Raw genomic sequence first — 24,804 nt, 5'->3', positions numbered from 1 at the left:
TTTCAGCCAATAGGAATGCAAGTTACCCCAAATTGAACGCGGTACCTTGAATTTAATTTTCAGTGTACGCTGGAGATTGGATGAAGAGGAGCCTCAACGCCGCTGAGGATCGCCACCTCTGAAGACCGCCACTGAGAACCGCCGCTCCGGATCCATGCATCGGGGATATGGCTCCGCACCTCTGCTCCACATGAAGATGGAGCTGCCTGAAAAAAGACCTTCACTGTTGGACTTCAGGAACGGTGGGTACCTATTTGGGGCTTAGTTTTAGGATTTTTTTTATATATATATTTTTTAAGATTAGGGATTTATTGGGCTGTAAAAGAGCTGATTGCCCTTTTAAGGACAATGCCCATACAAATGCCCCTTTAGGGACAATGGACAGCTTAGGTTTTTTGAGTGTTAGTTGTTTTTATTTTGGGGGGGGGGTTGGTTGGGTGGGGGGTTTTACTGTTAGGGGGTAATTGGTATTTTTTTTAAGTAAAAGAGCTGTTTAACTTTGGGCAATGCCCTACAAAAGGCCCTTTTAAGGACTATTGTAGTTTAGTATTAGATTAGGGGGTGTTTTTATTTTGGGGGGATTTTTTATTTTTATAGGGGTATTAGTTTATGTTTACATTTTTTATTTTGGATAGATTTGTTTTTTCTGTAATTTTACTTTTTTATTTTTTGTAACTTTAGCTTGGGGGTTTGTAATTTTTAAACATAGACTGCCCTCTATAGACTGCTTATCGCCTAGTTTGTTTGCAATATACTTCCTTTAACAAAAATGCTACTAGTAAAAGTTATTAAAGTTTTCTAGTAACATATGCACATATGCCATGAGGGCCTGTACACCAGTACTTTGTAGAGTGTCTGCAGTGGCTTATATGGCACAGATTAAACGACTGCTCAATACAGTAGAATTACATAATTAAAAGTACAGTACATAATAAAGAGACAATGCATTAGCACTTACTCTGAATTTCAAATAATCAGTAGATTTTTTTTGGACAAATTTAGTTTTTCTCCCATTTTCCGGCCCCCTGTATCATGTGACAGAATTCAGCCAATCACAGACCAGTATACGTATACACTGTGAGCTTGTGAACATGCTCAGTAGGATCTTGTTCCCCAGAAAGTGTGAATATAAAAAGACTGCAATAATAATAATTGACAATGGAACTTCATGCTCTATCTGAATCATAAAAGTTTATTTTAACTCGAGTGTCCCTTAGGGGCTCGATTACAAGTTGAGCACTAATTTATCCTGCACCTTTAAATGGCCATATGCACATATGCCATCTAGCTTAAAATGTTTAGTTATGCAACGTAAAGCTACTTTGCAATACTTTCATTATTTATTTTGCCCCCTTTAGTTCAGCTCTGAAAATTGGGAATATTCTAATTCTCAGAACTTGAAATGGTCACTATCGACTTCTTGTGGCTAACACTGCTACATATATCTCTCCAACTGTCTTTAACAGATTACAACTGCAAAGCAATGTACTTTATACTAACATAATGATTGTGGCTAGCCTTGTCAACTGCAGGCTCAGGCCTGGATTGGCTCCTACAAACGAGGCAGAGGGTGGGTGGAGTTTGGCTATTGGAAAACAATTGCAGCAAATAAGATGCTAAATTGTTTATAACATATTTAGACTTGGCTGATATGTAATAAAAGAAATGCCATTACAAAATGTTTACTGTCCCTTTAATATACTGCCTGATATTTCAGACTAGTGCAGAGAGATTAGACGTTTTATCACTAATGGTCCATTGCTTCTCACTAAACAGAACTATTATTTATTTGAATAATACTTACTTTTGAATTGATATTATTTTATCTTGTTCACTGCCTTGATCCATAACGGAAATCCACTTGTCATACAGTTTTGATGAAAAGATACCCCCTGGGATGTTCCGCAGAAAATCCTTATATATTAGAAAAACAAAGTATTGCAATTGTTATTTATACATTCGGGGCCTGTAAATTTGCAGCTATAGTTCAATACCTGTATAGTGAACCCCCAATATTAACCCCTTGACTGCTGAGCCAATTCGCATCCCTGTGCTAAAGTTGTCTTTTGCACTTTCTGAATTTAAAAACATTCAGTGCCAGGGTGAATTTTGTTAATTGTTTTTCCAGTCATAGGCAGTAAAAATGGGTCTTAAATTAGCCGATATGCATGAAGCCTTTATCAAGAGGACATGAGACCAGTGTTTAGAAAGAGGAGATTGTCTTTTCTCTAATAAGGGGTCACAAAAGTACCTATTCCTCATGCAGCTGATACAATTGCAATTGCCTAGCCCATTAGATATACAATTTAGAAATATCTGATATTGTGCATTGCGTTCTACTAAACATAATAACATGCAAGACAAAACAATGCAAATAGTCATCAAATGACCTCTGGATATCACATAGTTGATGTAAAAATGGCAATAACTTTAGCTATTAGACACAATATTTAGAGTGATATAAGGTTTATGAAATCGGTGAGAGTGATAACACTTCTTTTTACATATAATATGATCAATAAAAAAGTACAGAATAGTTAATCCGCTTAAAACCATGATTAAACCAATAACTGTGTACAAGTAAATAATAAAAGACCTCTCATTGCATGGAATATACCTTTTGTAACCAATGTGAGTTCAGGACACACTAGATATCATGTGATCAATAACAAAAATGGTCATTATATGACTTACTAGGATACTTGCTTCAGATTTCTCACGGTTAACGAGACATTAAACACCTCTTGCTTTTGTCTAACGATTATGCTTTGTCCCACTCTCCCTAGAGGGGCCAAAAATTAGAACCTGTAACCTAGATTTTCTAAAATGCTGAAAATAGCCTGAACCAGCTATTTGATTGACAGTATTTGTAAGTTACGCATTTCACGTTTGGCCTCAATAGGGAGCATGGGTCAGGCACAATTATACAAAAACAAAAGGTATTTAATGTCCTTTTAAGGATGTAGACGTCTCCATTGATATTTATAGAAATAAATAATAATAATAATAACATACAATTTTTAACAACTTTAAAATATACTTCTATTATCTTAATTTTCTTGCTATCCTTTGCTGAAAAGCAGGAAGGTAAGCTCATGAGTGTGCACGTGTCTGCAGCACGATATGGCAGCAGTTTTGCTACAATGTTATACATAAGCAAGAGCACTAGATGGCAGCACTAATTCCTGTCATGTAGGGCTTCAGGCATGTGCATGCTACCTACCTAGGTATCTCTTTAACAAAGAATAACATAAGAACTAAGCAATTTTTAAAATAGATGTAAATTGGAAACTTTTTTTAAAAAAAATGTAATTCTTTATCAGATTCTTGAAAGAAAAAAAAATGGGTTTTGTGTCCCTTTAAAGGGACATGAAACCAATTTTTTTCATTTCATGTATTTTAAGCAACTTTTCAATTTACTTCTATTATCAATTTTGTTTCATTGTCTTGGTATCCTTTATTGTAGGAGTAGAAATGCACTACTGTGAGCTAGATGAACACAATAAAAAAGGCAATGGCAAGGGGCATATATTGCAGCTACCAATCAGCATCTAGCTAGACTACCTAGGAATACTTTTTTAAAAAGGATACCAAGAGAAGAAAGCAAATAAGACAATAGAAGTAAATTTAAAATTATATGTTATCCCTTTAAAATATGATAACCTTTATAAAGATGCAAGGAAAGTGCATTTCTGAAATAACGAACACTTCATATCCAATACTTGGATTTGTAAGTTGTTACAAAAACTAGATTTTTATTTAAATTGATCCTTTTCAACATTCTATAGTTATAAATAGTTTTAGTTGGCAAAATTAAACATTACAAACATAAATGATAATGTAGAAATGTAAAAGAGGTTTTGAAACTCTTAGTACCTTAAACACTGATGCTGTGACAAATACGGACTCGCATGAAAAGTTAACGTCACCTCCTGAATCGAGCCTCTCTTTCATTTCCTTGCAAGACTTTACATTAGCAGATCGTCTGAAGATACCTCTAGTGAATGGTCCCTCCTGACAAAGAAAAGCCAACATATCCTACAAACAAAATGTCAGGTTAGAATATTATAAAATGTTTGTATTAGCTGCATAGATGTAGTATCCCAAAACTGTGTTACAACTCCTCCTTATTCAGATGAATTTTTAGTTTACATCTATAGGGGTAACAAGATTAAAGGGACAGTCTACACCTTGGACATCTTAAAGTCTTACCTTAGATTAAGCTGCAAATAGCCTCCTGCACCTTTCCTATATCATGCAGCAGGAATGGTAAAAAAGTTATAGAAAGGGGTGCAGGAGGTTATTTGCAGCTTAATCTAAGGTAAGACTTTAAGATGACTAAGGTGTAGACTGTCCCTTTAATTCAGCTATGGCTCCTCAATCAAAGTATGAAAGAGCCGGAGTATCTGAATGCAAGACTAGGTTAAGGGTTAACTCTTTGAACGCCAGACCTTCTGTGTCACATTTGTGTCCTTTAGTCTGTAAGCTTGAGAACTTATCTACCTGTAGGTCACTTTCTCTAAAAGTGTATTTACAACTTGTTGGGCTCAAAGACAAGGAACTCCTCCTCTCCTTTTATTTAAAGGGACATTAAAAGAACAAAATGCAAATGCTCAAGTGTGTTAGTTGATTCACTGTAATCGCTGACTCATTCACTCACACACATACTACATGAATCCAAATTTAAAACAAAACAAAACACGAAGGCCTCTCAAGGGGGATCCATACGTCATCACTAGGATCCACAAGTAGTCCCAAATGTAATTAGTAGCTCCATCAATTTCCTGGACATGATATTACAATGTATTATTTGCAAACATTTGTAATCCATATAGTCACTGTCCCTTTAACGGTATATCACTCCAGTGTCACAAATGTTGTGCATTTTTAGAAATCGGCTATAGATGTCACATAAACATTCCCTTCATAGATGGGCAATGATCCGCTCACAATCTAAAAATACACAGCATTTGTAACACGCTCCAGCATTGGAGTGATATAGAATTAAAGGGACAGTGACTGTATAGATTACAAATGTTTACACACAATTACACTTGACTGTCATAATCAGGAATTTGAAAGTGTAATTAAAGAGGCAGTGACTGTATGGATTATAAATGTTTGCAAATAATATCATGTCCAGGAAATGGATGGAGCTGGTTTCCAGATACAATTTACATTTGGAACTACTTGTGGACCCTAGTGATGACATATGGATCGCCCTCGAGATACCTTGTTTTTTTTTGTTTTTTTATATTTTTGTGGATGTAGTAGCATGCGTAAGTGAATTATTTGGAGTATTTTCTTTTTTTATTAATTTTTTTGTTTAATACTTTTGCCATATTTATATTGGTTTGAATAAATAAAGAAGAATTATATCTTATTCTTGAGTGCTGTTATCATTATTTAGCGTGAGATAATTTAATGGTTAGCTATCTCACCTACATATTATGTGACTATATATATTATATAGTTAGCTATCTCACCTACATATTATGTGACTATATATATTATATAGTTAGCTATCTCACCTACATATTATGTAACTATATATATTATATAGTTAGCTATCTCACCTACATATTATGTAACTATATATACTATATGGTTACCTATCTCACCTACATATTATAAGACTATATATATTATATAGTTAGCTATCTCACCTACATATTATGTAACTATATATACTATATGGTTACCTATCTCACCTACATATTATGTGACTATATATATTATATAGTTAGCTATCTCACCTACATATTATGTAACTATATATACTATATGGTTACCTATCTCACCTACATATTATGTGACTATATATATTATATAGTTAGCTATCTCACCTACATATTATGTAACTATATATACTATATGGTTACCTATCTCACCTACATATTATGTGACTATATATATTATATAGTTAGCTATCTCACCTACATATTATGTAACTATATATACTATATGGTTACCTATCTCACCTACATATTATAAGACTATATATATTATATAGTTAGCTATCTCACCTACATATTATGTAACTATATATACTATATGGTTACCTATCTCACCTACATATTATGTGACTATATATATTATATAGTTAGCTATCTCACCTACATATTATGTAACTATATATACTATATGGTTACCTATCTCACCTACATATTATGTGACTATATATATTATATAGTTAGCTATCTCACCTACATATTATGTAATTATATATACTATATGGTTACCTATCTCACCTACATATCGTGAGAATATATAAAATATCAAGCACTGTTTTAACACAATTGCATTATAACAAAATTTATGCTTACCTGATAAATTTATTTCTCTTGTGGTGTATCCAGTCCACGGATCATCCATTACTTGTGGGATATTCTCCTTCCCAACAGGAAGCTGCAAGAGGATCACCCACAGCAGAGCTGTCTATATAGCTCCTCCCCTAACTGCCAACCCCCAGTCATTCGACCGAAGACAAGCAAGAGAAAGGAGAAACTATAGGGTGCAGTGGTGACTGTAGTTTAAAAATAAAAAACACCTGCCTTAAAATGACAGGGCGGGCCGTGGACTGGATGCACCACAAGAGAAATAAATTTATCAGGTAAGCATAAATTTTGTTTTCTCTTGTAAGGTGTATCCAGTCCACGGATCATCCATTACTTGTGGGATACCAATACCAAAGCTATAGGACACGGATGAAGGGAGGGACAAGGCAGGCGCTTAAACGGAAGGCACCACTGCCTGTAAGACCTTTCTCCCAAAAATAGCCTCTGAAGAAGCAAAAGTATCAAATTTATAGAATTTAGAAAAAGTATGAAGCGAAGACCAAGTTGCCGCCTTACAAATCTGTTCAACAGAAGCCTCATTCTTAAAAGTCCATGTGGAAGCTACCGCTCTAGTAGAATGAGCTGTAATCCTTTCAGGAGGCTGCTGGCCAGCAGTCTCATAAGCTAAGCGGATTATACTCCTTAGCCAAAAAGAAAGAGAAGTTGCCGAAGCCTTTTGGCCTCTCCTCTGTCCACAGTAGACAACAAACAATGCAGATGTTTGACGAAAATCTTTAGTAGCTTGTAAATAAAACTTTAAAGCACGAACCACGTCAAGATTGTGTAATAGACGGTCCTTCTTTGAAGAAGGATTAGGACACAGTGACGGAAACAACAATCTCCTGATTGATATTTTTATTAGATACCACCTTAGGTAGAAAACCAGGTTTGGTATGTAACACTACCTTATCTGCATGGAAAATGAGATAAGGGGAATCACATTGTAAAGCAGATAACTCAGAAACTCTTCGAGCCGAGGAGATAGCTACTAAAAACAGAACTTTCCAAAATAAGAGCTTAATATCTATGGAATGCAAAGGTTCAAACGGAACCCCTTGAAGAACTTTAAGAACTAAATTTAAACTCCATGGCGGAGCAACAGGTTTAAACACAGGCTTGATTCTAACCAGAGCCTGACAAAACGCCTGAACATCTGGAACCTCAGCCAGACGTTTGTGCAAAAGAATAGACAGAGCAGAAATCTGTCCCTTTAATGAACTAGCTGACAAACCCTTCTCCAATCCTTCTTGGAGAAAGGATAATATCCTAGGAATCCTGACTTTACTCCATGAGTAACCCCTGGATTCACACCAATGAAGATATTTACACCATATCTTATGATAGATTTTCCTGGTGACAGGCTTTCGCGCCTGTATTAAGGTATCAATGACCGACTCTGAGAAACCATGCTTTGATAAAATCTAGCGTTCAATCTCCAAGCAGTCAGACGCAGAGAAATTAGATTTGGATGGTTGAAAGGACCCTGAAGTAGAAGGTCCTGTCTCAGCAGCAGAGTCCATGGTGGAAAGGATGACATGTCCACCAGATCTGCATACCAAGTCCTGCGTGGCCACGCAGGTGCTATCAAAAACACTGAAGCTCTCTCCTGCTTGATCTTGGCAATCAGACGAGGGAGCAGAGGAAACAGTGAAAACACATAAGCCAGGTTGAAGGACCAAGGCGCTGCTAGAGCATCTATCAGTGCTGCCTTGGGATCCCTGGACCTGGATCCTTAACAAGGAAGTTTGGCGTTCTGACGAGACGCCATGAGATCCAGTTCTGGTTTGCCCCAAAGTTGAATCAACTGTGCAAATACCTCCGGATGGAGTTCCCAAAGTCTGTCGACTTAGAAAATCAGCCTCCCAGTTCTCTACTCCTGGGATATGGATAGCTGATAGATGGCAAGAGTGAACCTCTGCCCATATAATTATTTTTGAAACCTCCAACATTGCTAGGGAACTCCTTGTTCCCCCTTGATGGTTGATGTAAGCTACAGTTGTGATGTTGTCCGACTGAAATCTGATGAACCTGACCGCAGCAAGCTGAGGCCAAGCCTGAAGAGCATTGAATATCGCTCTTAGTTCCAGAATGTTTATCGGAAGGAGTGCCTCCTCCTGAGTCCACGAGCCCTGAGCCTTCAGGGAGTTCCAGACTGCACCTCAGCCCAGAAGGCTGGCATCTGTTGCTACTTTTGTCCAATCTGGCCTGCGGAAGGTCATACCTTTGGACAGATGGACCGAGATAGCCACCAGAGAAGAGAATCCCTGGTCTCTTGATCCAGATTTAGTAGAGGGGACAAATCTGTGTAATCCCCATTCCACTGACTGAGCATGCAGAGTTGCAGCGGTCTGAGATGTAGGCGGGCAAACGGCACTATGTCCATTGCCGCTACCATTAAGCCGATTACTTCCATACACTGAGCCACTGAAGGGCGAGAAGTAGAATAAAGAACACGGCAGGAATTTAGAAGTTTTGACAACCTGGCCTCTGTCAGGTAAATCTTCATTTCTACAGAATCTATCAGAGTTCCCAGGAAGGAAACTCTTGTGAGAGGGGATAGAGAACTCTTTTCTTCGTTCACTTTCCACCCATGAGACCTCAGGAATGCCAGAACAATGTCCGTATGAGACTTGGAAATTTGAAAATTCGACGCCTGTATCAGAATGTCGTCTAGGTAAGGGGCTACTGCTATACCCCGCGGCCTTAGGACCGCCAGAATTGACCCCAGAACCTTACTAAAGATTCTTGGTGCTGTAGCTAACCCAAAGGGAAGAGCCACAAACTGGTAAAGCCTGTCTAGGAAGGCGAACCTGAGAAACCGATGATGATCTCTGTGTGTCGGAATGTGAATATACGCATCCTTTAAGTCCATGGTAGTCATATATTGACCCTCCTGGATCATAGGTAGGATGGTTCGAATAATCTCCATCTTGAAGGATGGGACCCTGAGAAATTTGTTTAGGATCTTGAGATCTAAGATTGGTCTGAAGGTTCCCTCTTTCTTGGGAACCACAAACAGATTTGAATAGAAGCCTTGCCCCTGTTCCTCCTTTGGAACTGGGTGGATCACTCCCATAACTAGGAGGTCTTGAACACAATGTAAGAATGCCTCTCTCTTTATCTGGTTTGCAGATAATTGTGAGAGGTGAAATCTTCCTTTTGGGGAAGAAGCTTTGAAGTCCAGAAGATATCCCTGGGACACAATTTCCAACGCCCAGGTATCCTGGACATCTCTTGCCCAAGCCTGGGCGAAGAGAGAAAGTCTGCCCCCTACTAGATCCGTTACCGGATCGGGGGCTGATCTTTCATGCTGTCTTAGAGGCAGCAGCAGGCTTCTTGGCCTGCTTTCCTTTGTTCCAAGCCTGGTTAGGTCTCCAGACCGGCTTAGACTGGGCAAAATTTCCCTCTTGTTTTGTATTAGAGGAAGTTGATGCTGCGCCAGTCTTGAAGTTTTGAAAGGCATGAAAATTAGTCTGTTTGGTCCTTAATTTGTTGGACCTATCCTGAGGAAGGGCATGACCTTTTCCTCCAGTAATATCAGAAATGATCTCCTTCAGTCCAGGCCCGAATAGGGTCTGCCCCTTGAAGGGAATGTTGAGAAGCTTAGACTTTGAAGTAACATCAGCTGACCAGATTTTATGCCATAACGCCCTACGCGCTTGAATAGCAAAACCTGAGTTCTTAGCCGTTAGTTTGGTTAAATGAACAACGGCGTCAGAAACAAATGAATTGGCTAGCTTAAGAGCTTTAAGCTTGTCAAGTATATCATCCAATGGGGTTTCTACCTGTAGAGCCTCTTCCAGAGACTCAAACCAGAAGGCCGCAGAAGCAGTGACAGGGGCAATGCATGCAAGAGGCTGGAGAATAAAACCCTGTTGAATAAACATTTTCTTAAGGTAACCCTCTAACTTTTTATCCATTGGATCTAGGAAAGCACAAGTGTCCTCGACGGGGATAGTTGTACGCTTAGCTAGGGTAGAGACTGCTCCCTCCACCTTAGGGACCGTTTGCCATAAGTCCCATGTAGCAGCATCTATGGGAAACATCTTCTTAAAAACAGGAGGGGGAGAGAACGGTACACCTGGTCTATCCCATTCCTTAGTAATAATTTCTGAAAACCTCTTAGGTATTGGAAAAACATCAGTGTTAACAGGCACTGCATAGTATTTATCCAATCTACACAATTTCTCTGGGACTATAATGGTGTCACAGTCATCCAGAGTAGCTAAAACCTCCCTGAGCAACACGCAGAGGTGTTCAAGCTTAAATTTAAATGTAGACATATCAGAATCAGGTTGAAGCATCTTCCCTGAGTCAGAAAAATCACCCACAAATAGAAGCTCTCCTTCCTCGGCTTCTGCATATTGTGAGGGGATCAGACATAGCTACTAAAGCGTCAGAGTGCTCTGTATTTTTCCTAGCCCCAGAGCTGTCTTGCTTTCCTTGTAACCCTGGTAGTTTGGACAATACCGCTGTAAGGGTATGATCCATAACTGCCGCCATGTCTTGTAAGGTAAACGCTAGGGGCGCGCTAGATGTACTTGGCGCCTCTTGAGTGGGCGTCCCTTGAGCGGGAGTTATAGGTTCTGACACGTGGGGAGAGTTAGTCGGCATAACTTCCCCCTTGTCAGTTTCCTCTGGTGATAAATCTTTTAAAGCCAGAATATGATCTTTATAACTTATAGTAAGATCAGTGCATTTGGTACACATTCTAAGAGGGGGTTCCACAATGGCTTCTAAACATAATGAACAAGGAGTTTCCTCTATGTCAGACACGTTTAACAGACTAGTAATGAGACCAGCAAGCTTTGAAAACACTTTAATTAATGTGAAAAAGCAGAATATAAAAAACGGTACTGTGCCTTTAAGGGAAATAAAACAAACACAAAAACTGCAAAAAAGTGAAAAAAGCAGTTAACTCTATGAAATTTTAACAGTGTATGTACTAGACTAAAATAGCATTGCACCCACTTGCAAATGGATGATTAACCCCTCAGGCTCAAAAACGAAGCAAATTACGGTAAAAACCGTTATAACAGTCACAGGCAAACTGCCACAGCTCTACTGTGGCTCCTATCTTCCCATAAAACGACTTTTGTAGGCACAAAAACCATTTACAGAGGTCCAATATGTCAGGGGACTCCTTCAGGGAAGCTGGATGTCTCAGAGTGTAAAAGTTACTGCGCAATTAGAGCGCGAAAATAGGCCCCTCCCACCATGCACTGAAAGTCAGAGGGCCTAAAAAACTACTCCTAGGAGTCAAATAACAGCCATGTGGAAAAACTAGGCCCCAAAGCAAGATTTATCACCCTTAGTAAAAAACGTTCCTTATAACTCATGTAAACGTTTAACATAAGAGCAATTAACATGAAAATTACCCTTTACTGCAAGCATGATGCCAGTCGTTATTAAATCACTGCAATCAGGCTTACCTCAAATATATCAGGCACTGTCAGCATTTTCTAGACTTTTTATTATCTCTCTAGAAAAAAAATATACTGAACATACCTCAAGGCAGTTGATTCTGCAGGCCGTTCTCCCAGCTGAAGTTTTCCCATACTCTTCAGTTATGTGTGAGAACAGCAGTGGATCTTAGTTACAACCTGCTAAGATCATCAAAAACCTCAGGCAAAACACTTCTAATTTCTGCCTGAGGTAAAAACAGTACAACTCCGGTACCATTTAAAATAACAAACTTTTGATTGAAGATAAACTACACTAAGTCACCACATCTCTCTAGCTACTTCCCTTGTCGAGAGCTGCAAGAGAATGACTGGGGGTTGGCAGTTAGGGGAGGAGCTATATAGACAGCTCTGCTGTGGGTGATCCTCTTGCAGCTTAATGTTGGGAAGGAGAATATCCCACAAGTAATGGATGATCCGTGGACTGGATACACCTTACAAGAGAAAACATGATTATTTTGACAATTTTGTATTAACACCTAACTTGCAGATGTAATTTTAGAACCACGAGGAGATGCAGTTTAAAGAGAAAAGTAAGAATATTTTTTTTAAAAAAAACACACACACAGAAATATAACATGTATTTATGTATGTATGTATGTGTGTGTAAGTGGTTGTGTATATATGTGTGCGTGTGTGAACACGTGTGTAAGTATGTATTTATGCATGTGTTAACATGTGTGTGCATGTGTAAAAGTATACATGTATGTGAACACATGTATGTATGTATGTGTGAACACGTGTGTAACCATGTATGTATGTGTGAACATGTGTAAGTATGTATATATATGTGTGAATATGTGTAAGTATGTATATATATATATGTGTGAACATGTGTAAGTATGTATATATATGTGTGAATATGTGTAAGTATGTATGTGTGAACATGTGTGTAACCATGTATGTATGTGTGAACACGTGTAAGTATGTATATATGTGTAAGTATGTATATATGTTTGAAAATGTGTGTAACCATGTATGTATGTTTTATTTGCAGCAGTGTTTAACCCCTTCATTGCCTATAGCACCTAGCAGTAATATCTTTAACCTTGCTTTCCAAAAAAATACCTATTGTCAATCAAGACAATAAAATAATGATTGAAGTCCCACAGTAGTCATGTAAGCTCTTGATTATCTGTGTGTTCTGGGCAAGGAAATAACCACTGGCTTGCTCATATGTTTTTTGTGGTTTGATTATTAATAAAAAGTGTCTGTTTGTTTAAATGTTTACTAAGCATTAGCAATACATCATCTGAATAACCTTGTGAAGACAATAGCTGTGATTCTTTCAAAAAGAATTGCACATACCCAAAAATGTCAACGGGAAAAAAAAGTTCAACGTTTGGACTGAACATTTACAAATACTATGTGAACAGCCAAGACGTGTGTTTTTGAGAGATCAGAGCAATTGAAGTAGAAAATAAGATCCTAAGTAAATCTGTTAATAGGGTTTTTGGATGGATTAGAATACCGTTATCGGACTGTCCCTGTGCAAACTACTGAAAGCGCTAAGACCCCAGAAAGTCACGTGACAAGTGTATTTTAAAATTACATTAAACTTGAAACACCAGCAGCAAGCAAAATAGTTTGTTTTTACAGGTACAAAAACTTTTATTTAAACTGCTTAGGACTAAAAAAGGTTTTGAGTTTGGAATATTTTTATATTTGCATCTTTAAAATGGGACCAAGTATAAACAGTAACTTATGTAATTTATCATTATTGACGTCATAATACAGCTTGTACATGCAACCTACATGCAGTTTTATATCATGTTTAATATTTTTGTATGCATTGTACAGAACAATAGTAAAGTACTGTAATTAGATGTTTTAAATATAGACTAGCATTTGCATTTTGGAGCACAAAAACCAAACCAAAGACACAGGCAGAGACGAATATGACTTACTTGCCGAGAAAAACAGTCATTTTCAAAAATCTTTTTTTTTTTAAATTTTAAAGTGAGTGTAAACTTTAATGAATTAAAGCCAAGGATCAAAATATATCTAAAAAACAGGGGCACTTTAATTCATTAAAGTTTACAAAGACCCGGATTTTTTAAAATAGCTTTGTGTTGTAGTAAACATAGCGCCACTCCTCCTGCTTTCTTTAGCAGATTGATGACGAATCTGGCTTCCTTCAATCGCTGCGTGCCCCACGAGCTGGACGCCGAAGGGGGCATACAACAATTGGAGGAAGCCGGATCCCTCATTGATTGGCTAAAGAAAGCAGGAGAAGTGGGCAGATGATTGACGTTATGTTTACCATAATGCAAAGATAAGTATGTTAAAAAATAAGCGTCTTTGTAAAGTTTAATTAATTAAAGTGTCCCTGTTTTTAAGAATATTTTTTGATCCTGGACTTTAATTAAAGTTTACAATCACTTTAATGAAAAAGTCTAGATTTCAGAATAATTCCAGATTTTTGAATTCCGTATTTGGTTATTTCTACCAATATAGTTAACATTCCCAAGGGAACAACAATGTAAAAAATGTGTATTATTTAAAAAAAAAAAGCAAAAAAAAATAACAAACAAACAAAAAACATACTTCTCATCTCATGAGAGTGTCTTTTCCTAGAAATGACCATTCAAAATGGAGCACATAGGAGATCGAAATCAGTGAACTTTTGATCATGCTAATAGCCTGATGATCAAAAGTTTGCCACCAAAAACATGAAAAACCATGTTTAGCCTCGCAGAGACAGTCGGCGCAATTATCAAAGAAAAGTGGCTGCCCCTAAGAGTGTTGCGATGTCTCATAGAAATAATGAGAGCTCTCTGGAGGACGAATTACGCAGGAAGAACCTGCCGTATGTTTAAACTTTAATATTACGCCTAATACAAATCAAATTCCGCTGTTTTCAGTGCACTATACCCTAAAATCCCTGTTAGTTTTGTATGAATAGGTTTTTGTTTCAGAGTAATTAGTGTTTTGAGTATTTTGATAAAAGCTCGCCACCTTTTAATTTGCAGAAAACAGTAAAATCTGTAGGGCGGAAATGTTTAGACAATTATGCTTTGACAAAAAGTGGCACACTGGGCGCTCGCATTCCACATCCGGCTCCAGACCATTTTGTACATATAAGTACGAATTTCTATGTGTTTTTTGCACATCCAGTGTATAAAACGTATGATTTTCACTGTTCATATTTATTATTTCTGTGAAATTTAAATTCAAATTTTTCCTTTTTGATAAAATATGATTTTTGGTGAACAAATGGATTTTTGATGCACCATAACAATACATTTTTTTCCTCAGTATTTTTGTGTGAAAGTTTCAATTATTTGTTTTGTATGATTTTTAAATTACAATTTTCATTGTGTACTTTTGCAATTTATGTATCTCACACATAGAGAAATGCAATCTATGCCCCTTAGCGAGACACCATTATAGAATTTCACCAGGGAAATAGAAGGACTGTTGAGCATTCTTAAAGGGACATGAAACCCAAATTTTTTCTTTCATGATTTAGAAGGAGCATGCAATTTTAAACAACTTTCAAATTTACTTCTTTTATCTAACTTACTTCGTTCTCTTGATATACTTTGCTGAAAAGCATATCTAGATAGGCTCAGTAGCTACTGATTGGTTGCTGCACATAGATGCCTTTATGTAATTGGCTCACCCATGTGCAATGCAATTTCTTCAACAAAGGATATCTAAAGACTGAAGCAAATTAGATAATAGAAGTAAATTGGAATGTTGTTTATAATTGTATTCTCTACTTCAATCATGAAATGATTTTTTGGGGTTTAGTGTCCCTTTAAGAGAATCTCGCCAGCCAAGAGACCTTTAGATCCTCGGGCCCTAAGTTCAGCAAGATTTGCTTACCAAGATAGGCTTTGGCAGGTTGTCATTCTCACAGATGGAAGGCAATGAAATGCCAAATAGCTTTCCTGGAGCTGAAGAGGTTGGAGACAATGGTACATTATCTAGATGAGAGTTTGATCCTCTCCAAAAGGTCCAGTTTATAATAGAACGTTTCCTTTTATATGGCTTCTGGCTTGGATCTGGGGGGAAAAAATTAAAAGCTTAATGGAAGCAATAGACACATTTTGTGTATTGTTGGGCAGTTACTAGAACATAGAATATCTTCTGTGATTATGTTATACAAAAATTCATCTCAATATACAAAAAGCCAGCAAGAACATGTTATATTTTTTTTTTATTTTATTGAGAACAGAATTACATACAGGTGGCATGTAATTTGATATAATTAAAAAAGAACATTTTTATTTAGTTGGGGGAAAAATAGCTTCATAACTTAAAAATGATACTACAGAATAATTGCAATATTGGCCAGGAAATGTAAGAATAGGCAAACTCTGAAGACTATTTACTTTTTTTTTTTTTTAAGATGGCTATTAAAAAACAATTGCAGCAAACGAGATGTTAATTTATTTTAAAAATGTTTAGACTTGGCTGATATTCTATAGCAAGACAGCAGAAATGTCTTGTAATTACATGTTGTTTACTGCCCCTTTAAGTGTGGAACTGTTGCATTCAGTTTTAAATTATTATATTACAACTGAATTAGTATAAAACAGCTGAAATGTAATATTTGGTTTATCTATGATACTATTTACACTTAAAATGTATTATTTTATACCTACTTATAACACAGCAAACCATAGACTTCAGTGGAATTTAAAGGCTATCCTGGAAAGGTTTCAGCTATTCTCCAATCGGCGCTCTAGCCATATGGCATTTTTTTTTGTAGCTAGAGTATCGTTGGCTCACCAACAAATATGAGTGTTGAAGTTGGCGGCCGGAGCGCGGGGTATTAAAATGGCACAGATAGATTAAAAAGTAAGTTACAGCACGCATCTTCTTTAGAAGTGATCCATTAATGTCTATCTAAAATATCACTTAGATTCCGGACCTGATTTTAAAACATGTCAACTTTACCATCACTTTTAATTATGACAGAACCTCCATGTTAAAATCACATTAACATTAGTATTCCTGGTCTTTGCCCTTGATATATTTTTTTTGTATTGCAAAGTTTAAAACATTTTTTTTTTTTTTACAATAAATGTTTCCCAATTTTTTTGTTTAAGTTCCCCAGCTTCAGACAATCTGCCCTTTCTTTAAATGCAGCAAAAACAAAATAATAATTTTAGTAATTGAATACTTCTAGCGTTAAAATCCACCATCTCTTAAAGGGTTAATCTGACTAGGGACAATGTTAATACTAAGCTAACAACTATTATACGGTAAAGTCTTCTATTTCTGCTCCTTCCCTACAGATACTTTGAGCAATAAAATACAGATTTTAATTCCAATTCTTTTATTGCCCTTCTAGTGTAACACATGAGAAAATAAAATAAAAAAAATCTATGACTGCAGTTCTGGATCAACAAAGAAAAACCCCAAACAGCTCCACCAAAATAATACTGAATATATGGGTTGGATGTTTCACCACTGCCAAGTATGTAAAACCCTTACTAAGTTATTTTTACCCCTCTCTGGCAGTCATAGGTTGTAAGGAATCAATAGTTTGACAAATTGCAAGCAGAAAGTCTCACGTTGCACATTATTGTCTCAAATGACAACTTATTTCATATGTAATTGATAAAGAATTCTTTTTTTTTTTTGGGTGTGGTATAGTTAGAACAACTGAGATATGAATTATACGTTCTGCAGCATGCTTCTTTCAACCTTGCTTTATTATATATATTTCACTCTTGTATTTCCACAGTCCTCTTGGGACTGGGTGGAAGGTTTTTACTAAAGATGTTAACTTATAAAAATATTTGTGCATGTAACCCTTCAGCTGCTCTCTACAGATTGTCTGTTATGGGTTGCGTACAAAATTTAATTAGCCACAAAATTACATTTTCAAGATGCAAAAATTGAATTGAGTATGTTTATAAAATTTGCTACGACAAAGCATAAGACACTGAAACAATATTGCATTGTCTGAGTTTTCACGTAATCTTTTCTCTACCAGAGAACACCGCAGCTCAGTAAGTTAAAAAGAAAAATGTATTATTTTTGTCACACAAGATAGCATTATTTTTGCATTTAAGCCAAACACACTTTCACCATTAAGGGGGCTCGATTGATGAAACGCAAGGAGAATTCTCTATGTAATTCTCCTATGTGTTTTGCTCTGCTCTTCTTTAGAGAAGCGTATATGTGCGCTTAAATTTATCAAAACAAGTTTTGTTTTTTCTTTGCGCTTTTCCATAGTAGAGCTGAGGAGATCTAAAGATAAATTTCTCTAGTCGGATTAGTATCTGCGCCTTATTTATCATTGAAAATAAACAACTATTCTCTATGTAAGTCATATAAACCAATAGAAATATTTATACAGCCCATCTATTTAACACCCCTTTTCAACAAACTGTCATGGAAAAAAAGAGCTACATTTTTCTATATTAGCGCTTCTTTTTATATCTTATTTTTATGCCCCAATAGATATAATTTTGTGCTCTTTTATGTATTTTTTTATCACCCCAATATATATTAATTAAATTATTATTGCGCTCCAATAAACATTATTATTGCACTTTGTTATAGAGACCTTTTTTTTATTTTGTAACATTGCTTTTACAACTGGTAGAGAATAGATTTATAAAGCTGTTCTCCTCAATAGCTATGGAGAACGTTAATGCACGTATCGGCAGGAGAAAAGAAATGATAAAATTAATGAGAAGTACTATAAAAATGCGACTAAAAGTATATCATTTAACCCTTTTTTTGGAGCACATGTTCTCCAAAGAGAATGGCAACATAGTAGGAGGAATTTACAGTCGAACTTGCCTAATTTAGGTGCATTTTTGAATGATAAATAGGGGCATTATTTCTCATGCACATTTTAGGGGCAAATATAGGAGAATAGCAATGATAAACCCAGCCCTAAATGGTTGTAGTGAAGACTCGTTACTCTACATATCCTAAAAGTTTGTTAATGTGGAAAAACACAAAACATTTGATTTAAGTTACATAAATAGCTAATGCATTTGATTTCAACATGGCAACAAATAATGTCTTGCACTGTAGGTTGGTTAAAGATTTTGAAGGGCATGAACTATGCACAGTATCTTATGACATCAGACTTTACAGATCAACCATTTTAGTAGCAGCTTGTTCTATAATTAGCTTGGCTGATAAAGCTACTTAATTGCTTGTATAAGACATAGCTACATAACGTGTGAATATCTCCTATGCCCCATACTGATGAACTGAGGCTGTTAAACTTAGTCTAATGGAAAAATAAAATGCTGTGTTAGATCATTTTATTTTAACACTGTTTTCTCTTGCAAGCTACATTTTTAAAGGGATAGTAACACTTTAAAATTGTAATGTAAAATGTTAAATTATGCATAGTAAAACAAGTTTGCACTATACTTCGTATATTTATGTTGCCCTCCTTTTCTAAAATTTAAGTCTAAAAATGTAGAGTTTTTCAATTCTGATGTGTGGTATTGCGCAATCCTAACCCTGCCACATATATGCTCCTAACTGGCCTCAGAAAAGATTATCAAATACAGAAATGCAAAACAATGGAATGTTTGCTAACAAAATTAATGTGGCTAGTTATGACTATTCCGGTATCAAGTCCTGATTGGCTTGTCCAAATAAGTCAAAGCTCCAGAAAAATAATTACAGCAAACAAGGTGTTAATGTATTCTTATTTTGTTACACTCACCTAGTATGATATTTAAGTATGATAGTTTATTGCAAGACTGGCAAAAAATATTATAATATGTCCCTTTAAAACTCACAAAGTGACTAAGCAAAATCTCAACTCCAGCTCAGTTGATACAACACATTTAAGTTTATGGGCAGACCAGTGATTGGTGGTTACATGCTAATTATCTTACTCGCAGAGCTGTGCTGCAGCCAATAAGGATGAATTTATCTTTTTAAGAAAAAAACACCTTGTAATTTTCAGTTTTCTAGAAAACATTCTGTAATAAACATTTCTAGATACCTTCTCACAATGAACAATACATCTAATATATTTTTCAGTTCTTTTATGGAGTCGTTGTTACTGATGAGTTGACACAACAGGTTTACTGTTGTCACAATACGCTTGAAGAACAAATACATTTGATATAAAAATAACATCACAGTATTTATTAATAAGTATTTTTGATCAAATAAAGATTCCAACAACTGCTCTTTCACTAACAAATTACTAATTTATTTTTAAGCTGTATAATTTTTTTTTACAAGATACAAAAAAAACATTATTTAAAATATCATTATTATATTAAAAAAAACAAAGTGGACTACTTACAAAATAGCAATATTTGAATAGGTTAAATCGCACTGATGAGTTTCAACATTTAATGTGACTTTGTCACAGCATATGATTCAATATGAAACTCTGATGATAAACTTAAAGGGACGTCAAACCCACCTTTCATGATTCAGAGAGCATAGAATTTTAAACAACTTTCTAATATACTTCTATTATCTAATTTGCTTTAATCTCTTGGTATCCTTGGCTGAAGGAGCAGCAATGCACTACTGGGAGCGAATGACAAGAGGCATATATGTGCAGCCACCAATCAGCAGCATAAATGGGAAAGTTATTTAAAATGGCATGTTCTATCTGAATCATTAAAGAAAAAAACATAATTTATGCTTACAGATAAATGCCTTTCCTTTCTGGCAGGGAGATTCCTTACTGTTGGGAAATACAACACCTGGCCACCAGGAGGAGGCAAAGACACCCCAGACAAAGACTTAAAAATCCCTCCCACTTCCCCTATCCCCCAGTCATTCTGCCGAGGGAACAAGGAAAAGTAGGAGAAACATCAGGGTATTAAAGGTGCAAGAAGAAATAATATAAAAAGGGAGCCGCCTATCAAAAACATAAATTACGGGCAGGGTCTTGGACTCTCCCTGCCAGGAAGGAAAGAAATTTATCTGGTAAGCATAAATTATGTTTTCCTTCCATAAGGCAGGGAGAGTCCATGACTTCATTCCTTACTGTTGGGAAAACTATACCCAAGCTACAGAGGACACTGAATGAATAACGGGAGGGAACAGAAAAAAAGAGGTGGACCCTATTCTGAGGGCACCACAGCCTGCAAAACTTCAGCCGAAGCAAACACATCAAACTTGTAAAATTTAGAAAACGTGTGTAAGGAGGACCAGGTAAGCCGCCTTACAAATCTGATCCATTGAGGTTTCGTTCTTAAAAGCCTAAGAGGAAGCCACTGCTCTAGAGGAATGAGCCATTATCCTCTCAGGAGGCTGTCGTCCCGCTGTCTCATAAGCTAAGCGGATGACACTCCTCAACCAGAAAGATAGGGAAGTCATAGTAGCCTTCTGCCCCTTACGCTTCCCTGTATAGAAGACAAACAAAGAGGAAAATTGTCTGAATTCCTTAGTAACCTGAAGATAGAACTTCAAGGTATGAACTGCATCTAGATTGTGAAGCAAACGTTCCTTTGCTGAAGAAGGATAAGGACAAAAGGAAGGAAAAACAATTTCTTGATTAATGTTATGATTCAACACCACCTTAGGGAGGAGCCCTAGTTTAGTGCGTAAAACCGCCTTATCAGCATGAAAAATCAGATAAGGGGGGTCACATTGCAAAGCAGAAATCTCAGAAACTTTGTGCAGAGGCAATAGCCAACAAAAAAAGAACCTTCCAAGATAACATTTTTATGTCAACAGTATGCATAAGCTCAAAAAGAGCCTGCTGCAAAAAAACTAAGAACAAGATTGAGACTCCAAGGCAGAACCCCAGATATAAGCACAGGTCTGATCCTAGCCAGAGCCTTAACAAAGGACAGCACTTCCGGAAGCTCGGCCAATCTTTTGTGCAGTAACATCGACAGGGCCGATATCTGTCCCTTTAGGGAACTAGCAGATAAACCCTTCTCCAGTCCATCCTGGAGAAAAGCTAAAATTCTGGCAACCTTAACCTTATGCCAGGAAAAGCCACGCTCTTCACACCAGTACAAGTAAGTCCTCCACACTTTATGGTAAATACGACAAGTAACTGGCTTACGAGCTTGAACCAGAGTGTTGATAACACTCTCAGAAAATCCTCTCTTGGCTAAGACTAAGCATTCAATCTCCACGCAGTCAGCCTCAGAGAATCTAGATTTTGATGAACGAAGGGACCCTGTATCAGCAGTTTTTTGCAACAAGGTAACCTCCACTGAGGAGATGAGGACATCCCCACCAGATCTGCAAACCATGTCCTTCGCGGCCACGACGGAGCAATCAGAATCACTGGTGCTCGCTAATGCTTGATGCGAGCCACCACACGAGGGAGAAGCGGTAATAGAGGTTAAATATATATGAGTCTGAACCTCCATGGTACTGATAGGGCATCTATCAGTTCCGCCTGAGGATCCCTCGACCTCGACACGTACCTGGGTAGTTTGGTATTGAGGCGGAATGCCATGAGATCTATATCCGGTGTTCCCCACGCTCTGCATATCTCTGCAAACACCTCAGGGTGAAGAGACCATTCCCCTGGGTGAAAAAATTGCCTGCTGAGGAAGTCCGCTTCCTAGTTGTCCACACCCAGAATGTGGATCGCTGACAGCGTACATCTGTGAGTCTCTGCCCACTACAGTATCTGAGATATTTCTCTCATCACCAAGGAACTTCTCGTTCCCCCCTGATGGTTGATGTAGGCAACCAAGGTTATATTGTCTGATTGGAATCTGATAAACTGGGACGAACCCAGAAGGGGCCAAGCCTTCAAGGCATTGAAGATTGCCCGGAGTTCCAAAATATTGATCGGAAGGGAGGACTCCTCCTGACTCCACAGACATTGTGCCTTCTTGGCACCCCAAACGGCTCCCCAGCTGGAAAGGCTTGTGTCCGTAGACAGAGTCTCCCAGGACGGTCTCAAGAAGCATGTGCATTGAGACAGATGATCTGGACAGAGCCATCTCGGGAGCGAGCCCCACAAATTTAATTGAGAGTCAGGGACCGGGAATAATTTTTTAAAAGTAGACGAGGGGGAAAAAGAAGTTCCTACTCTTTCCCATTCATTACTAATAATATTTGCCATCTTAAAGGGCCACTAAACCCAAAATCTTTCTTTCATGATTCAGATAGAGAATAGAAATTTAAACAACATTACAATTTACTTCCATAATTTATTTTGCTTCATTTTTTAAATATCCTTATTTGAAGAAAAAGCAATGCACATGGTGAGCCAATCACACGATGCTTCTATGTGCAGCAACCAATCAGCAGCTAGTGAGCATATCTAGATATGCTTTTCATCAAAGAATATCAAGAGAATAAAACAAATTAGATAATATAAGTTAATTAGAAAGATGTTTAAAATTGCATTCTCTTTCTAAATCATAAAAGAAAAAATGTGGGTGGCATGTCCCTTTAACTGGCACAGGAAAAGTCAGAGGGACCTTCCTATCTTCATAAACCCTGTCTAATTTAGGGATCGAAAGTGAAACCTGTTTGTTCCAAGCCCAAAAACACACAGTCTATAAGCCCAAGAAACTCTTACATTAAGCAGCCCCAAGCTGTTCAAATAATCTCCCTGAAGGAGATATTAACCCTTGATCCTATTGAGGTATAAAGGAGCCATGTTGTGACCCTGTACAGCATTTTAAAGTGCATATATAAAAAAAAACGGTCTTACCCTCCAGGATCCATGCTGTGGAACAGCCACTCCCTCTCAAGTGTGACAGTCTTGCAGCAGCGCTTCTGACATGGACTTGAGTGTGTAACAGAAAGCAGAGAAACTGATCAACACTGATTGCTCAGGAGTTGTTAGCGACAGTCTGGATGGGTTTGCAGAACAACTTTCCCTGCATCTCCAGACTCTAACTTTCTTCAATACTCTCACTTAGAGGTTGACATGATTACTTAAAACTCCAGTCCTTTCTTAAAGGGAACATACCCATTACAGGACTATCCAAATCTTCTGACAGTTCTCCTATAGTGACAAAAGGCAAAGAATGGCTGGGGTGTCTTTGCCTCCTCCTGGTGGCCAGGTGTTGTATTTCCCATCAATAAGGAATTAAGTTGTGGACTCTCTCTGCCTTATGGAAGGAAATGTGGGTTTCATGTCCCTTTACAAATGACCAGTTCTTCTGTATAATTTAAAAGAACATTAAGCTACTGTACACAGCTTCAACATAATGCTTACTACTCACCATTTTATTGCATTTCTTCCTGTGTCTGCAGCTCTCTTCAAAACTATTTTATTGATGATATATTTACTATATTCTGAATAAAATACTCAGTTTGTCTTAAAAGTAATCACGGAAAAGGATTTAAAATGTTTAAATATTAAATACATTATAAATAAATAAAATATGGAGAGAGAGGTGGGTTGTATATAATGTGTGTGTTTTGAATGCTTGTTTTGTTTTCCAGTAAAATTATAAAAATATATATATTACTTGCCATGATAAAGGAAGGTACATATACAGTTTTGTGATTTTAGAACTTTTTTGCGGTTTGGTCTTTATTTGTATTGTTATGTTTTTCATTTACAGTATAAAACCAGAATATAATACACTGGAATGATTTTCTCAAGATTCTCCATCAAAAGTTCTCAAATATCTAAACCAGAAAATGGTGGTATATTAATCCTGTTAATGATCATGGGTCTCATATGTCACTCTTGACAAGGTAAGATGATGGGTGACAGTAATATAAGCAAAGATGTTTTTCCATTAGCTTTTTTCTGTCCATCCTAAGGCCAGTGATATTTATGCAGCCCCATCTACTTATCTACCTGCAGCTTATAGAGTAGTCCTGTGTCTGTAACGGCTTCATTTATGTTGACCTTAAGCTCATTTTCGGTCACCATACGTCGTTACAAGGATCATATTGTATTTGACATATTTGGTAAACAAAAGACATCTTTTAAAGGGACATGAAACCCACAATTCTTTCTATTATCACTTTTTTTTAAAATTCTTTTAATATCTACTGTTAAAAAGCATTAAAATAAGCTCAGGAGCACTCACGTTTCTGCCGCCCTGTATGGCAGTAGTTTTGAAATAATGTTATACATTTGCAAGAGCACTAGAGGGCAG

At 37.0% G+C, this 24,804-nt stretch overlaps 1 protein-coding gene across 1 annotated transcript in view; it reads right to left on the bottom strand.

Annotated features, from left to right (window-relative positions):
- Positions 1-24,804, bottom strand: part of ARHGAP20 (Rho GTPase activating protein 20) — a 320,100-nt gene that overhangs the window by 18,457 nt on the left and 276,839 nt on the right. Inside the window, exons 10-12 of the mRNA XM_053708537.1 lie at positions 15,632-15,810; positions 3,877-4,038; positions 1,805-1,914 (exon numbers count right to left, since the gene is read on the bottom strand). Of these exons, the coding sequence (XP_053564512.1) occupies positions 1,805-1,914; positions 3,877-4,038; positions 15,632-15,810 (451 nt within the window). The remainder of the gene's footprint in view (positions 1-1,804; positions 1,915-3,876; positions 4,039-15,631; positions 15,811-24,804) is intronic.

Source organism: Bombina bombina, chromosome 3 (genome assembly GCF_027579735.1).
Source record: "Bombina bombina isolate aBomBom1 chromosome 3, aBomBom1.pri, whole genome shotgun sequence".
Classification (NCBI taxonomy): domain Eukaryota; kingdom Metazoa; phylum Chordata; class Amphibia; order Anura; family Bombinatoridae; genus Bombina; species Bombina bombina.
Note: the sequence above shows the minus strand (reverse complement) of the source record. Positions and strands in the feature narration are given on the sequence as shown.